The sequence below is a fragment of the Amborella trichopoda genome, chromosome 3 (genome assembly GCF_054954075.1).
Source record: "Amborella trichopoda isolate Santa Cruz 75 chromosome 3, AtrichopodaSantaCruz75HAP2 v2.0, whole genome shotgun sequence".
In the NCBI taxonomy this organism is placed as follows: Eukaryota; Viridiplantae; Streptophyta; class Magnoliopsida; order Amborellales; family Amborellaceae; genus Amborella; species Amborella trichopoda.
Genome location: NC_142338.1, coordinates 12,851,789 through 12,867,738, shown reverse-complemented (window position 1 = coordinate 12,867,738; position 15,950 = coordinate 12,851,789). Strand labels below are relative to the sequence as shown.

General features: G+C 36.9%; 1 protein-coding gene across 2 annotated transcripts; it reads left to right on the top strand.

Moving 5' to 3' along the window:
- The first annotated feature begins 2,923 nt into the window (after nt 1–2,923).
- Nucleotides 2,924–15,493, top strand: LOC18432567 (serine/threonine-protein kinase D6PKL2). Of its 2 annotated transcripts, none has more exons than XM_020666243.2 (2): nt 2,924–4,037; nt 10,906–11,883. In XM_020666243.2, the coding sequence occupies exons 1-2, from the start codon at nt 3,403–3,405 to the stop codon at nt 11,771–11,773; spliced, it is 1,503 nt and encodes a 500-aa protein (XP_020521902.1). In that variant the 5' UTR covers nt 2,924–3,402; the 3' UTR covers nt 11,774–11,883. The 2 variants fall into 2 exon arrangements, with proteins under 2 accessions (XP_020521902.1, XP_088719619.1); XM_088863493.1 differs by lacking the exon at nt 10,906–11,883 and adding an exon at nt 15,306–15,493 and having other exon boundaries at nt 2,960–4,037.
- The last annotated feature ends 457 nt before the right edge of the window (nt 15,494–15,950 follow it).

The window sequence follows — 15,950 nt, the reverse complement described above, 5'->3', positions numbered from 1 at the left end:
TCAATTGCTTCCCTCTTATAAATGATAGAGCTTCTACAGGGAAACCTTTACTCGAGAGGCAATGGATTGTCGAGATAGTTTTAATGAAAATGTCGTTAGCCATAGAGTACTTATCATTATCAAACGCTTCAGAGTATTTTATTTTTATTTTGTTAAATCATTTTTATATAGAATTTGAAGCATTCTTACATCTTATTAGGGCCTACTAAAGATAAAAACTATTTCTGATAAAAATAAATGACCAGAATACACTTGAAAAATTTTAAAGTTACTTTGGTCATTTTATTTTATTAAAAATAGTTTTTTTTTTCAATTTTTATCAGATATGCCCCTTCTATTTTATTAAAAATAGTTTTTTCCAATTTTTGTCAGATATGCCCTTGCAAGGAGTGATTATACCTCAAATTGCATGTCGAGATGATTTATAAAAAAATTAAAATAAAATAGTGGCATGTGACTAAAGTTATCTTGGCCACTCAAATTGGGCAGTTGCATGGAAAAAGTTTATATACGGTTGAAACCTTAAAAAGTAGAATTACAGATGTATCTCAAAAATCCATCCGAAAAGCTTGTTTAAATGTTGAAAACCCCTTTAATTGATCATCTCGACATTGAGATGTATGAATATGAAAAAAAAAAAAAAAGATTTTGAGTCCCAAAAATAATGCATCTTGCAACACATTGTCTAGACCGTCTATTTTCAAGATTTTCATATATCTATAGATCTAGTTGATTTTAACTATTTTTGGAGTTGAAAATTTTCACATATGTTTTTATGTGTGTGGCATTACACTTAAAGGTCTCCAGTTTTTATAACTTTTATTTTATACTTTTTTTATGTTATTTTAATGTAATTTTGTTAGTTGATCCCAATTAGTTGGAAAAAGACTTAGACAACGATGATGATTTTAATGCAGAAGTGTACACCCACCACTAGTCCACTACTTCTTCTTATCTTGTCCAAATTTGCAATTTCCATTTTCTGTTTTCATGCATTATTTGCTCAATTCCAAGAAAACACGCAGAATGGTAGGTAAATTGATAAAACAGTCAAGAAACAGGACTTAGCACTAATGCATGTAACTGTTTTCCTTTTAAAATTTAATTCCCTTGCAAAACTGATACATGTATGAACCATACAAAAATAATATCTAAACAATACTCAACAAATTTGAGAACCAGATCATTAACAAGGAAGTCTTCATGACTCCTTCCTTGACAAGTAAATCAATTTTATTGTTCAGTATTTGACCTCTGTCTCAGACATCCTAATCCTATCACATATCTTTTCTAAACCCTCTACTAGGTCCCAGGGGCAACCACCATTGCTGGTGGCCTAACAAACCAGGCCTCCCAAGATCCAAGTTACATTAGAAACTAACCATCATCCTGCTCCACATTGTTACTTAGAAGGTAAATTGTTGACCCCAGAGCCCGCGAATTTGTCTTGCGGATAGGTCACAACTATTAGTCTTGCCTTACACATGTTAACCCTTGACCTAGAGAACACCTCAAATTACTTGAGAAAGAACCATAAGTTGCACAATTATAACTCTAAATTGTCGGCCCGAAGTCCGAATGAGCAAGAAGTGTGGGTTGTGTTAGGTTGACATCCAGCATGATACTTTTGCCACATCCCGATAAAAAAAAGAAAAAGAAAAAAAGAAGCCTTCTCCAAGTTCTACATACCAAGGACCTCAAGGGTATTATCATGGTGTCCAGAGAAAACACACTCGCATAGGCAACCACCAAGCTATTGCCTATCCTTGAAAGCCCACTGTAAGAGAACAAACAACATCACACATTATTTCCATGATCAATCACAAGGACTTTGACCAAAATATTATATAGATTTGAGAAAGAATATAGTAGAATTCTTTTTGTTGAGGACCGGACCAAAGTTATAAAGAAAGAAAAGGTTAAAATAAGGCCAAGGCTTCATGAAAAAAAAAGCAAAGCTTCATCCACAACTCACCGAAAATTATAGGTATGCTATTAGAAGATCTTTAAGTCAATATTGATCATATGGTTGTGAAAAAAAAAATACGATTTCAAGTCCCAACAATAGTATATATTGTAACACATTATCTAGATCGAGACCGTCCATTTTCAAATGTTCATGGATCCACACGATCTATACCAGTTTTTTATCTACAAATTTCAAAGTTGATGAAAATATATATTAGAGCTTTTCATCCCCAAAGTATTTTATAAACAAGATGTATTTTGTGAACAAGATTTCAAGGCGAGGCTGCACCTTCATTTCATAAAGCCTAGGCCTTATAGAAGCGGCATCCCTTATAGAACGCATTTGTAGGAGTCATAGAACCTGTATTCTAGTGGAACAATAACTTGTAATTGAAAGCCATTACGACGGAACTTATTCTGATATTTGAACGTCACTTTCGTCGGATATATATATTTTTTGTTGTTTTGGGATGGGGGTGAGTGAATATCTCGTATTTGGGAGTTGGTGGTGGTACAGGCGGGAGCTCAGCTCTCGAACCTCGAGCACGTGACTCCCAACGCCTGGATGCGTACCTTTGTTTTTTCATAGTTCATATACATTGACGGTGAGAGTAAAGGTATACATCTTTGTTGTTTCATAGTTCATATACATTGACAGTGAGAGTAGAGGTATACATAGTTCATATACATTGACGGTGAGAGTAGAGGTATACATCTTTGTTGTTTCATAGTTCATATACATTGACGGTGAGAGTAGAGCTATACATCTTTGTTTTTTCATAGTTCATATACATTGACGGAGAGAGTAGAGGTATACATCTTTGTTGTTTCATAGTTCATATACATTGATGGTGAGAGTAGAGGTATACATCTTTGTTGTTTCATAGTTCATATACATTGACGGTGAGAGTAGAGGTATACATCAATGGTATCAGTAGTACAATATTATCGTATCAATGAGTTAATTTTTGGGCGCGGCGCCCCACCCAACCCATGCACGCCCCGCCCTCTCAAAATTTGAATTATATTTTTTCTTCCGCCTTGTTTCTCTCGTTTGACCACCCTGGCATGAGAAACTTTGTGCATTACCATAAATAACTTTTTGTTTTAAGCATGGGAAACTTTTTGCATAGCATCTGTTTTGTATGGGGAATTAATCCCCCTATAACTTCATGAAAATAATAAAAAATTAAGAAGGTGGTCTCTTTTGGTTGGACGACAAGGAGGTATTCTCCTTCATTTGCAGTAAAAATGGAGGGAGAAGCGAAACCCAAGCTCCTTCTTCTTCTTCTTTCGTTACTCTGAAACTGATTGAAGCATGATGAAGATGGTTGGTGGTGTAAGTAGCAGAGGAGGATCATCTGGTTGGGTGGTGGTGTGAGTGGCGGAGGAGGATCGTCTTCTTTATCGCTGGTGGAGGAGCAAGCATCCGCAATGGATGAGGCGGGATGCCCCGCGTTGGAAGAAGCGGCAAGCGCCACCATGAGCGGGCCGCTGAGCTCGAGTGTCAGCAGCATGGACCTCAGCAGCAGCACCACCACCAGTAGCATGACCAGTGCCAAGCTGAGCGACAGCACAGGTCTCCCTCTCGATGCCTCGGCCAAGAATCCCAACTCCTGCGTCGTCGCCATCAGCGACCACCATGAGAGCAGCAGCAGCAGCTCCTCTAATAAGCCTCACAAAGGCAATGATCCTAGATGGGAGGCCATTCATTCTGTTCGATCGAGAGAGGGCAATGGGGCACTTGGGTTAGGGCATTTCAGGTTGTTGAAGAGGGTTGGTTGCGGCGATATAGGGAGCGTGTATCTTGCGGAGCTAAGGGGAACTTCGTGCTACTTTGCCATGAAGGTCATGGACAAGGCTCTGCTTGCAAGCAGGAAGAAGCTTTTGAGGGCTCAAACAGAGAGGGAGATCTTATCATCGCTTGATCACCCTTTTCTTCCGACTCTCTATGCACATTTTGAGACTGAGAAGTTCTCTTGCTTGGTTATGGAGTTTTGCAGTGGAGGGGATCTCCACACCCTTCGCCAGCGACAGCCCGGGAAGCATTTCTCTGAACAGGCTGCGAGGTATACAGGGACCCTCACTCACTCCCTCTTTCTACCCCTTTTTATTCCTCAAATCTTCTTATTCACTTGCCCAATGTTCAGTGACCATGTTGTCTTTCGTTTTACGACCGATTCTCTCTCTCTCTATCCATCTATGTCTTTCTTGGGGAGGGGCATAGAGTAATGTACAGGTTTTTTCCTCTCTTGGGTATGTTAGATCAGAATTCATTTTCCTTTGGATATGTGTTGATCTCTTGTTTCTCTTAACCGGCAATGCTGTTAATGTTTTTTTTCGATTGTGTGTGGTTGTTATAAGATCATGGGTTAGAGTTCCCTTTATTGTTATGGACCCTAAAAAGTGTTAGTTACGAATCCTGGCAGCGAGCTAGGTTGGTCGGAGCCTTAGTTATCTCTGGTCGATCCAGGCCGAGCTTCCACCTCTTATATTGGCATGTATATTGGCTCAAAGTGTTTCACATGGTGTTTGCTGATTGCCATATTTCCAGGTTAAAAATTATAACATTGGATAGATCATATTCTGGAGTTATGTTGATCATGGGCATGTGAATGGTTATGTAGATCATAACCTGAGCGTTCTTTTAATTCCCTGTGACTCCAACTATGCTGGCTATCCAGCTTTTTTCCATTGCTGGTTCTCAAGGTGGAGCATGTCTATCACCAATGCACCCTTGACATGGGATATGTCCTAAATTGTGGAGAAATCTTGTCATTCAGCATTTATAATTATAGGTTTATTCTTTAAGTGTTTTACAGTTTTAGGGGTCTTAGGTGGTATGATAAGCGAGTCCTGGATATTCTCTTTTGTGAAAAACAAATGTGTAACAAAGCAGGAACCTTCTCTAGCGAGCAGAGCAACGTCTGGCTGCAACTTCTAATATGTCGTAGGCTGAGGAGCAAAAGAAGGAATCAAACCAAGTAGAGGTTTGATTCTAAGGAGCTAGTTGCTGAGGAAGGCCTCTTGTCACCAAAATGCAACAGGCTAGATCAGCGCTAGCCTACCCACTGTTTTGAATTCATACTCTGTTCATGAGCACTAGATGCTGTTTTGGAGTAGCGTAAGCCATGAACAAAATCCTCCAAGTGGTCCCCTTGCCTCTTAATATTTTGGGCATCAAGTAGGATTATTTCTAGTGTGGTCTATGCGTTGAGTTTCCGAGAAGGCCTCTCTCTTATCATTGAAATGCTACGAGCTAGAACAACACCAATGTACCCATTGGTTTTAATTGATATTCTGCTCACGAGTAGATGCTCTGGTGTAAGCAATGAACAAAACTCCAAGTGGCCCCCTTGCCTCTTAATATTTTGGGCATCAAGTTGGATAATCTCTAGCATGGCCTATGCCTTAAATTGCTTGTGACTAGTATATTTCTTTATTGCCAAAAAGGTGGCCATGGCATTGGTAATCTCTACTGCTTCATGATTATTTAAAATAATTGAAAAAAAACCTGAATGACAGCTTTTGTTGCTTTTCCATCCCAAACAAATATACATTTCAGGAGGCACATTAAGAAATTGCTAGAATTCTACTCAGTACAAAATTAGGAGCGTGTGGACATGAACATGCCTTTCACTGCAATGCACCTATTCATTTAGTATGCACATACCTATTTAAGTTTTTATGTTCTTTTCCATTTGATTTGATTTAACTCTTGTATTCTTTAAACTTTGGGAGCCACTTGCCGTAGAAGGAGAGCAAGTGTTGGAGGCAGGGATTTTTTTCATAAGGGATTGATTAAGAATCACAAAGGAAGCATTGGTTATGGAAGTGGAGTTATACCTTGTGTTTTGTCTGTCAAGCCTCAACAAGCATGTACTAGTGAGAATAGGAAATTGTAAATGCTGTGGACAGTTGATGTCAGCATCCCAGTGGTCTTGATGTTCATCTTGATAATTTCTTCCCTACCATATTTTCCCCTAATCTTCCTCCCATTCTTTTTATATGATGAATATGTGTCATCTGCACCCTCATAGGTGCAACTTGATGATACTTCTTAATCAATGGAGCGGCTATATGTTAAAAAGAAATTTCAAACATGTATTTCTATTCATGTCAGATACAGATTTCACTCCCAGTTCATATCATTGTTTGAGGCTGCATTTGGGAAGAGCTCAAAAGCTTTTACGAAATGGTTACTTGTGTGGTTGGTGGTTCGCCCACCGCCTGTGCATTTCACAGTTGGGTGTCTATTGGAAACACCACTCTCTTGCCATGTAAATTGTACTGTTTACAATTCGTGATGCTGTAATGAAGTCTGTAACTTTAAAATGTTTGCATTCTTCGCAAATTCACTTAACAATTATCTTTATGCTATGCATCCTTTTATATGTATAATACCTAGTTTCTCCCCACAAATTGAACTGAGCTTAACTCAAATTTTATTCCAACAATAAGAGTTCAATAATTCCCACTCCTATGTAAGATCTTCTTGTATGTAGCAAATGTAGTTTGTGGACTTATTCCTGGATGACAAAACTTATAACTTTTCATTTCATATATTCTCTTTGAGTCCTTGTTGTTGCCTGTTCTTGAGGAACCTCTACAAGCTGGGTGGAGGATGGGAGGTGTCCTCTGTAATGGCGGTATTTTATTCACCACCTGTATTGCAATTAATTTGTGGCCATCTATGTATAATTTTCCTGAAGCTTTCAACCTCCTCTATGGTGCTAACTTTGTAGTATAGATGGATATGGGAACCTATCGGTGGTCTTTTGCTCTCATGTTATGAAACTCAGATTTGCTTCAAACAACCATTTTCTTGATCACTGCTCAAGCCTGGGTACAGTATCTATTGGTGGCTTTTGTGTGTAGATCACTTACTTTTGAGATTAGGTGGTTGTCTGCTTCCCATATTTTGTTTCAGCATTACAAATCCCTTGATGGGCTTTCCATAAATTGTCCCAGTTGCCATGTAATTTCTCTGTTTCAGACAGTTACTCTTATGTCTGTGTATAAAATTATTTAAAAGTAACATAGTTACATTACTATGCTCTACAGCAATGCTAAGCAAACAATTGACATATTATATATGCTTGAGCTTCAATCTGTGATGTATATATGAGATAATGAATAAAAAAAGAAAACTAATTTTACGATCTCAGACCACTTTAAGCTAGAGTATACCATAGATTCTCCTTTACCTATACATGTCCTTTCTGAGATTCTTATAGACACTGATAGGCGAGGGAAATGTACAATATCAAATTTGTTGGAAAAGGCATGAGGGAAATGTACAATATCAAATTTATTGAAAAAAGCATGCTAATCATTGATCATCGAGGTCCATTGAAATTGTTCAGTTTCTAGAGGAAGCTCTTCCCTCATTTTCTTGAGCGTAGGCTTATTTACCAAGCTGCAGTGAATCAATTTAAAGTTATGCAATGACCAAAGTCTTTTTATTGGCGTAGATACTCATCATCAGAGTTGAACAAAAAGTATCCTCATGAAGAAATTAAACACTCACTACTTAAAGGGGCAATTACATGGATGGAGCTTGGATGGATTCTCATGCTTTTCTATCAACATTTTGGGGGTGTTTTGGGCAATTTTTTTGGTGAAACAGTTCTTGAATAATGCAACTTTTGGCATCACATCATCTCTAATATGGATCCAAATAGATGCATTCATGTGCTAACTAAAACTTTTATAGAGACACATTAGCAAAATTATCCAAGTTGTATGTATACAAGCTAACACAGTTCTCTCCATGAATGATTATGGCTCATTTGGCTACTTACATGTGCAAACCTAGATTTTGATTCATGTCCTGATTATGCGAAACCCTGGTTTATATAAATCCTAGTAATTGGGACAATGCTGTTTGGCTAGCTTCTGGATGGAACCTAGGATATGCAGGTCCGCTGTTTTGTTCATCTGTCTGTAAAACCTTGGTTTGCAGTTTCATTCTATTTTCAGGCTAAAGCTCTTTTTATGTTTCCCTTTTTTTTCGGAACAATCTTAAATCTTTGTAATGTAATTTTAGCTTTCTTATATTTGAAGTTCTATTTATTTTTAAAACTTCAACTTTTTTCTTTGAAGATCAAATTCTAGCCTATCCAAAAGGCCCTGCCTCATTCCCCAAACACCACCATTGTTCTGGTAATACCTATTGGGCAAGAAATCATGGCCATTATTACAGAGACCGAAAAGGAAAAGTAGAACACGGCTGCAATAACCAGCATTACCCTCCTTCTTGCTATCTATATACAGATTCCCATAAAAAGTAAACCCATCGGAACAGAAAATCCAATTCAAAATGTGGTTTCCTTCAAAATTGTGGATCAATTACGCAACTGATCTGGAACGACCCTACCTAGATGAAAAATAACATTTGAAATCCCTATCTTGTTCAAATTCTTTACCCATAAAATTCCCATTGCTACTTGGTTCTTTGATATGATTCGGTAATCTAAACTTAAACTCCAATCTTGATAGTGGGTTTTGTGGGTTCTTGAACCAGGAACTTCCTAACCAAAAGAATTGCCATAAGAATTTTGTGTTGTCCTAATTAATTCCAAAGAAAGTGCTTATTCTCGAGTTTCTGTGAGTCCTTCAATAGAAGCTTCATTAATACAAGGGGTTCTTGAATGAAAACTAGTTTGAAAACTTGGCTTCTTGAATAGAAGCTCCAATAAAAGAATTGGGTTCTTCTTCAATGGCATACCTGGATGACGGTTGAGGAAAGTGAATGTTCTGAATCTTGGGGTTTTGCCATAGAACTCGAGGTTCTCCTCAATCACGTTCCAAAAATCATCTTCACCAAAAACTGAAATCGAAGGAACTACAAGGATTGGGCAACTGTTTTATACCCAGTGAGAAGGGAAGGGACAAAGCTCTGAGAGCTTACAGATGAAAGGAGAGAAAGTGGGATTGTCCATGCAGTGAAGACATTAAACCACCGTAGTATCTGGTTTCTTTGGCATGTGAGGACTGGATCAAAGAGCCACATAAAAGCCTGAGTTTTCGGTTTAAATCCACGGAGTTCTTATTGGGTTTGTTCCTCTGGTTCAGAGGAGAACTTTAATGAAAAGAGATCTGCATATTTCCGGTGAGATTCTAGCATAGTTTTGCTGGAATCTCAGGGATTAGCCTTAAAGATCCTAGGGTTTACAGAGGGCGATAATCATTTGGTGCTTCTGTGGAGGAGAGAGATGAAAGGACATAGGGGTTTTAAGAAAGAGAAAAGGAAGAAATGGGCACTCCGCTTGCCAATGTGTTTTGCCTGCATTCTAAAAACTTCATACGCTAATGGTGCCTTTTTTTTTTTTCAAACCCACATTATGACATCTTTTTGGCATATACATATGACCTGCTTTCTGGGCAAAAAAATGTGCCAAGCATGATTTAGCTCCCATATCTTGGGTTTGCCAAACATGATTTTGCATACCTTATGATCCAAATGACCTGTCCCTAGCATAATGCAAAGAATCTTCCATAATTTAAACCACATTATTCCATTTTGGTTTATTAATGCTCTTTTGGATAAAGTTACATTGCAACGAATTAGTAGCTCCTCTTAGATTCCATGTATCGATTAGGAGTGTAGCATTGCAGTGCTTGTGAAATGCAAAATTATGCTTCTCCTGCCTTAATTTCGGAGGATCACTCTAGAACATATTCTCTTTTTGTCATCACAAGAACTTTATGATACTAGTGCATATTTGTGAATGCCCTTTAGTTTGAGCCACCATAAACCCTGTGAGACTCGTGGATAGAAGCTAACTTAGTGGGCATATTCTATCACCACTTTACTCTCAATAAATGACCTATGTTTTCATGTTCCAGTCTTTCTTTGACAGGCTCAACTACATGCTTGTTTATTGATGTCCTAGGGTAGTCTTATTTCATTTTTATAGAGCATGCTGGTTTCAAAATATTCAGAATATATTATTCCGTATAATATTTTTGCTCCAGTATCATATATTATGTGGGGCCATCGTGGTATCGATGATGTGGTCTATTCTGTTTGATGGACACTGGTGCATCACTCATCAAACAAATGAGCCTTGATCAGTAAGAAGCCTTCCATTGACTTGCTCACTAAACCTCTTTTGCACCAGGTTGGGCCAGTGATATTATTTTTCACAAGCAAAACATCTTTCACATACTTTAGAGCAATGGTTGTTCTGATAATATTTGTAAACACTTTCTAGGTGGCAAATCACGAGTTTGCAGCAGACCCCCCAATTTGTTCATCCATCTGATATTGCATTGTCAAACAAGTCCTTGTCCATTCATGCCAATATTGAGTCACAGCTCATGTTTTCTCTATCCGCTTTAGTTTTGGAAACCCTTACAATGTCTGGATCATTAAGGGTGCTGAAATTCTGGCATTGAACTTAGCAAGGGACTTACGAAAAGAAAGGGTGGAAAGCACAAATATACTTTTTATATTGGATGTTAAGCAGATAACATGATTATACAGAAAGGAAATTTCCCATTCTAACCTAACATGGATGTCCTCCAAAGGAACATTTTTGTTGCCATTATTATCATTTTTATGTGTTGAAGTTGTGTTGTGAACTAGTCGTGTTAGTGATAATGTCATGAAGTAATTCTCTTCCTCTCTGGATGAACAGCTTGGAACCCTTAATGAGAATAGCACCACAAATGGCTCCTATAGCACCTGAGTTCATCATTCATAGAGTAATTCAGCCTTTCATCTACAGATAAATGCATTGCATGTTATGCCTCTATGAATTTTCAAGATGTGATGCTCACCATGATAGTAATGGTGGGATATAAAACCTTAACGCAATTATTAGCATGACTTGTTTTGATAGTTTCTTGCCACTTTAAAATATTGTGGATCTTTGGCAAGGCCAATAGACTTATCTATTTGAATACTTTGATTTGCAAACATCCTTTCAGGTTCTATGCATCAGAGATACTCATGGCGCTCGAGTACTTACACATGATGGGGGTTATCTATAGGGATCTGAAGCCTGAAAATGTCCTAGTGAGAGAGGATGGCCACATCATGCTTTCTGATTTTGATTTATCATTAAGGTGCTATGTGAGCCCCACCCTTGTAAAGTCAACATCCTTTGGGCCTGAACCTTCCCGTAGGATCCCTGCATACTGTATTGAACCATCATGCATTCATCCAGCTTGTGTGCAACCATCTTGTTTGCAACCCTCGTGCTTTGCACCCCGTTTCTTGCCTTCAGCCTCTAAGAAAACGCGAAAACCAAAGAATGAGACGTCAAATATGAAGAACCATCACGTAGATGCCCTTCCTGAACTTATTGCCGAGCCAACCAGTGCACGGTCCATGTCTTTTGTTGGTACTCATGAATACTTAGCTCCGGAGATAATCAAAGGAGATGGTCATGGAAGTGCAGTGGATTGGTGGACTTTTGGGATCTTCTTATATGAGTTGCTTCATGGAAAGACTCCCTTCAAGGGACCAGGTAACCGTGCCACCTTGTTCAATGTTGTAGGACAGCCATTGAAATTTCCTGAGGCACCTGCAGCCAGTTTTGCTGCAAGGGATTTGATAAGGGGTTTGCTTGTAAAGGAACCACAGAATCGATTAGCTTACAAAAGAGGGGCAGCTGAAATAAAGCAGCATCCCTTCTTTGAAAGTGTCAACTGGGCTCTTATTCGAAGTACTTGCCCTCCTGATATTCCTAAGCCAATTGACCTTTCTTTTGTTAAGGATATGCCTGTGACTTTAATCGATAAGGAAGTCACTGATGCAGATAATAACTCTTACTTAGACTTTGATTTCTTTTAATTCGCGATTTTTGCAAGAGGAGAGAGAGTGTATACGTTTGAAATGGTTTCAATGGAGATAGATATTGATCTTATTTTTATGTTAATTGGAAGGTTGCAGTAGTAGGCAAATTCCTGTTGTGCTTTTTTAGTTATGATGGATCTTCCCAGTGATTGGGGCTAAAGAAATTATCTTGGAAGCGATACTGCCTACTATTGGTGTGCTTATAAAAAAAAAATGCTGTTGAGTTATTTTCCTTTAAAGAACTAGAGTAAAAAAATAGCCTACCGAGTTTTGAGCATAATAACAGCATCTGCATGAAGTTGATTTGCTCAAGCTCCTCGCAATCCTTGAATTTTGAAATAACTCTCTCACTCTCTCCTTGTTGCCAATAAAGAGCCTTGGATTTGGTTAGGGTGAGTACTTGTAATTTGTGGTCTGTGCAGCACTGAAACACTCCTGCTATAGGTGTGATACTTTTTCTATTGATTAGGTTGTCTCCCACTTCATCTAAGAAGATTATGTCATTTTCATTATTTACTCTTTGTTTTTAGAACTTGTGCATAAAGGCTTCTAATATTTTGAGACATTTAAAAACATGTATGCCTTCTAATGCGCTTTGTCATAAATACAGTACATTAGCTTGACGCATTCATCTAGATAACTGTTGTACATGCACTCTGTAGGAAACTTATTTCCTACTTCATCCTGTAGGCAAATCTTTTAGGTGCCTGTTTTGATGTTTACTGACCTTTCTTTTGAAATGGTATTCCTCTCGATTCCTGGAGTTACAATCGTAGTTAGCAAGTTGGGGAATAATAATATATCGGCAAGCTAGAACATCGGTAATGAACCGGTTTTGTTTCAAAAAGTCGGTGGGAAAAGTTGGGTAAAAAATACGGATCGCCAAAAAATGAAGTAAGTTATAGAGTCATGAATAATTTGGATTTGTCTAAAAAAACGGAGTGAAAAATCGGATATGTAAAGATGACATAATATAGGACTACAAGTGACAGTTATTGTATAGATACATTAAAACCATTGAACATTAATTTTATGACCTTACCTAGTGTCGTTAGAGTGATATTTGACAATTTATTGTTTAAACTTTCAAAAAATTCAACAACAATGCTTACTCTGTTGTCACAACACAAAACATATCACATAGTTATTTGGAGCATAAAATGAAATATAAATAATACTTAACACAAGAACTATATTAGTAGATAACGAGAACTATAAACTAATATATAGAATTATTGTTTGAAGAAAAAAAAAAAAAACACAAAAAGGACCCTCAACATAGGATTGTAATTAACTAAAACAAAATATAGACCTAAATACGTAAAATAGCAGTCCATCCAAAATGCTATGTTGTATATACTAATAAAAAAAAAAAAGAAAAAAAAGAAAAATCAAACTTCTCTATATATAAAGAAAGCAACAAAATGTTAAAGCACAATCAAATCTCACGCTGAATCCTAGCTGCCAAAATCTTTAGTATACAAAATCTTTAAGCAATTTCGAATCTCACACAAAATACTCTTTATGAGGATGCACTGGGTTTAAAGAAAAAAAAGAAAGAAAGAGTTTTCATTGTGTTAGTCTTCTAAGTCTGCCTATTATTTTTAGATATGCGATCGTTCTTATTTCTTATTTTTCGGAGAATATATTGTTTGTAATTTTTGTAAACTTTTTAAAGGAAAATTATTGGTGAAACGTTTTACAGAATTTTACTTTAAATCAAGATTCTTAATTTACTCCTACTATTACTTTGCTTATTTTTAATTTTCTTTTTAATAATATTAAGTTAATGAAGAAATAAAGTTATGGGGAGGGAGTTTTTTTGAATTTTTTTTGTAAAATTAGATAAAATACGAGTTTACATTGATTCCATGAAAAAAGGTGATTTGTTGAAAATCTTTTGAAAAACTCGAAGTTCTAAATGGATTTCAAAAAATCGTGCCACAGTCCAACTCCAATTCTTTGCATTTATATATATTCCCAAGAAAGGCATACATGATACTGAACAGTTCTAGCTGATGTGTCTAATGATGCATGAATGCCTATGTACATATAGTACCATTGTCCCCAGCCCAAAGTGTCCATTTTAAAGCTTCTTTCTCTATCCCACTTAAAATTGTCCATTTTTGTAATTTTGATTGGTAACTTAGAGGGAAAACATCATTAGAATTGTAAAACCACCTCCGAAAATCTAAATGGTGGTCAATCCAGCAAATTTTCAACAAAGTTGTCATTTGAATTATGTTCATTTCACTCAAGGACCTCTCAACTATTTTGTCTAAAAATGCGCACATATCTTATTCCAGGTTTGAAATCTTGAACAAGTACATATAATTTAATATCTTATTCCAGGTTTGAAATCTTGAACAAGTATGTGTAATTTAGCATGCTCCCGCTCGTTCCATATTCCAAACTATGAACAAGTGATTCTAAAAAATAGAAACATGTTTTGGGTTTGGATCCCAAAACAATTGGTGGTTGGTTTTGTCAATTGGCTTGGGCGCTTGGCCCATTTGAGTCATATGACATTATGTCTTATTCATTTTGTGTTCCAAATTTGGAATAAAATTTTTTTAATGAAAACATATTCCAAGTTTGAATTCTAAAACAAAATAGGAATATTTATGTCATTTGGCTTGGACTACTTAATTAAGGTAACATTATTAAAGTATCCATGGTTCTCAGGATTCCATGCCCAAAACATGGGCATTTTGAGTATTTTTTAATATTCGAGCCACTTAAGCGAATTGATATTTTTTAAGTGACTATTTTGTTGTAGATTGATTGACTTGACCACATTATGAGTTTTACGAGAGATTGGGAGCACGAATCGAATAGGAAATCTAGAACTCATCCAAATCCAATCTGGGATGGGAACATTATCTCTAAAATAGTAAACCATTAGGGAAGGCTCTAAGCTGTAGAAACAAGGGGAAACTGGGTTCCTTGGGGCATGAGAGAGAGAGAGAGAGAGATATGAGATCGAATATAGAAGTCATCCAAATCTATTCCTGGATAGCCTATGCTAAATGTTGCAAATAACTCGTTCCGAGTTCCAACTCACAATATGCTTTTCATTAAATCTAGGTTTGAAACCTGAAACACAAGGATATTTATATCATATGTAATGACTAAAGTGACCCAAGACCAATACTTAGACTGCCTCCATTTGTTCAGGCTTCCAAGCTTGAAAAGTTTTTTGTTTTGGATTTGGGATCTAGAATATGCTGGCGGGGGGATTTTGTAATTTGACCCAACTTGTTGTATGGGCCAAGTTACTAAAACACTTTGTCTTGGATTTTTGGATTCCTAACCTTCAAAACAAATTTTTTTAGTATTTTAATAAAATATGACGAGGTAGTTGACTGAAATAATCTTATTAAATGACTATATTGCTGATAAACAAGTGGACTTGATTAGTGATTTTCTAGAGTACCTTGATCATTAAAAGGATAAGAATTTGGGGGGACGTTTTGATTGTTGAAGGGGATTTAAAGAATGCTATTGACTAGTGCAATTGTGTGTCCAGTCCATTGTGGCGTGTGAGACATATTTGGCCGCATATTAAGGAGATAGCTGCCGGCAACATCATAACTTTCAGCAATGTATATGAAGAAGTTAATTCTATGACAGATGATCTAGCAAAGAAAGGGGCATTTCTCCTACTTTGTTTTAGTAATGCAATGATTGTAATGACTCATTTGATATAATAATATTTAATACTCTTGTCAAAAAAAAAAGCTAAAGTGTCTTCAATTAGTAGAAGGGGATGTTTGATAACTAGAACTTTGAGAAGCTAGAAGATCCTTTTCGTTTGTTAGTTGGAATTGATATATGAAACCATTCGTTCTTCTCTCTTACACTAGTTTGTGTTATTGTGCTTCTCTCTACTGGTCATGTTCTTGCACTTCTCTCTCTCTCCTTCTATATTAAAAAGCAGTTTTCTAAGACTCCACCTAGGCCACTCGAATTCGGCCGAGTAACTCGGCCTCGCCCTTTAGGAAAGGCGAGTAGGCTGTACAACATATTTATAGACTCTATTTATATTAATCCGGTGTATTTAAGTCATATATGTTCGTGGTTAGCCTTGATACATATGTTTTAGTGTGGCTAGGGTTCGAATCTTGCTATTAAACATCACTATTTCTAAGACTGTATTTTTTTTTTATATGAT

Bases quoted from the DNA above. Each gene is read 5' to 3' on its own strand.
- LOC18432567 (XM_020666243.2), top strand. From the start codon at position 3,403: ATGGATGAGGCGGGATGCCCCGCGTTGGAAGAAGCGGCAAGCGCCACC. The intron at 4,038-10,905 runs GTATACAGGGAC...ACATCCTTTCAG, and splicing joins TTCTCTGAACAGGCTGCGAG to GTTCTATGCATCAGAGATAC.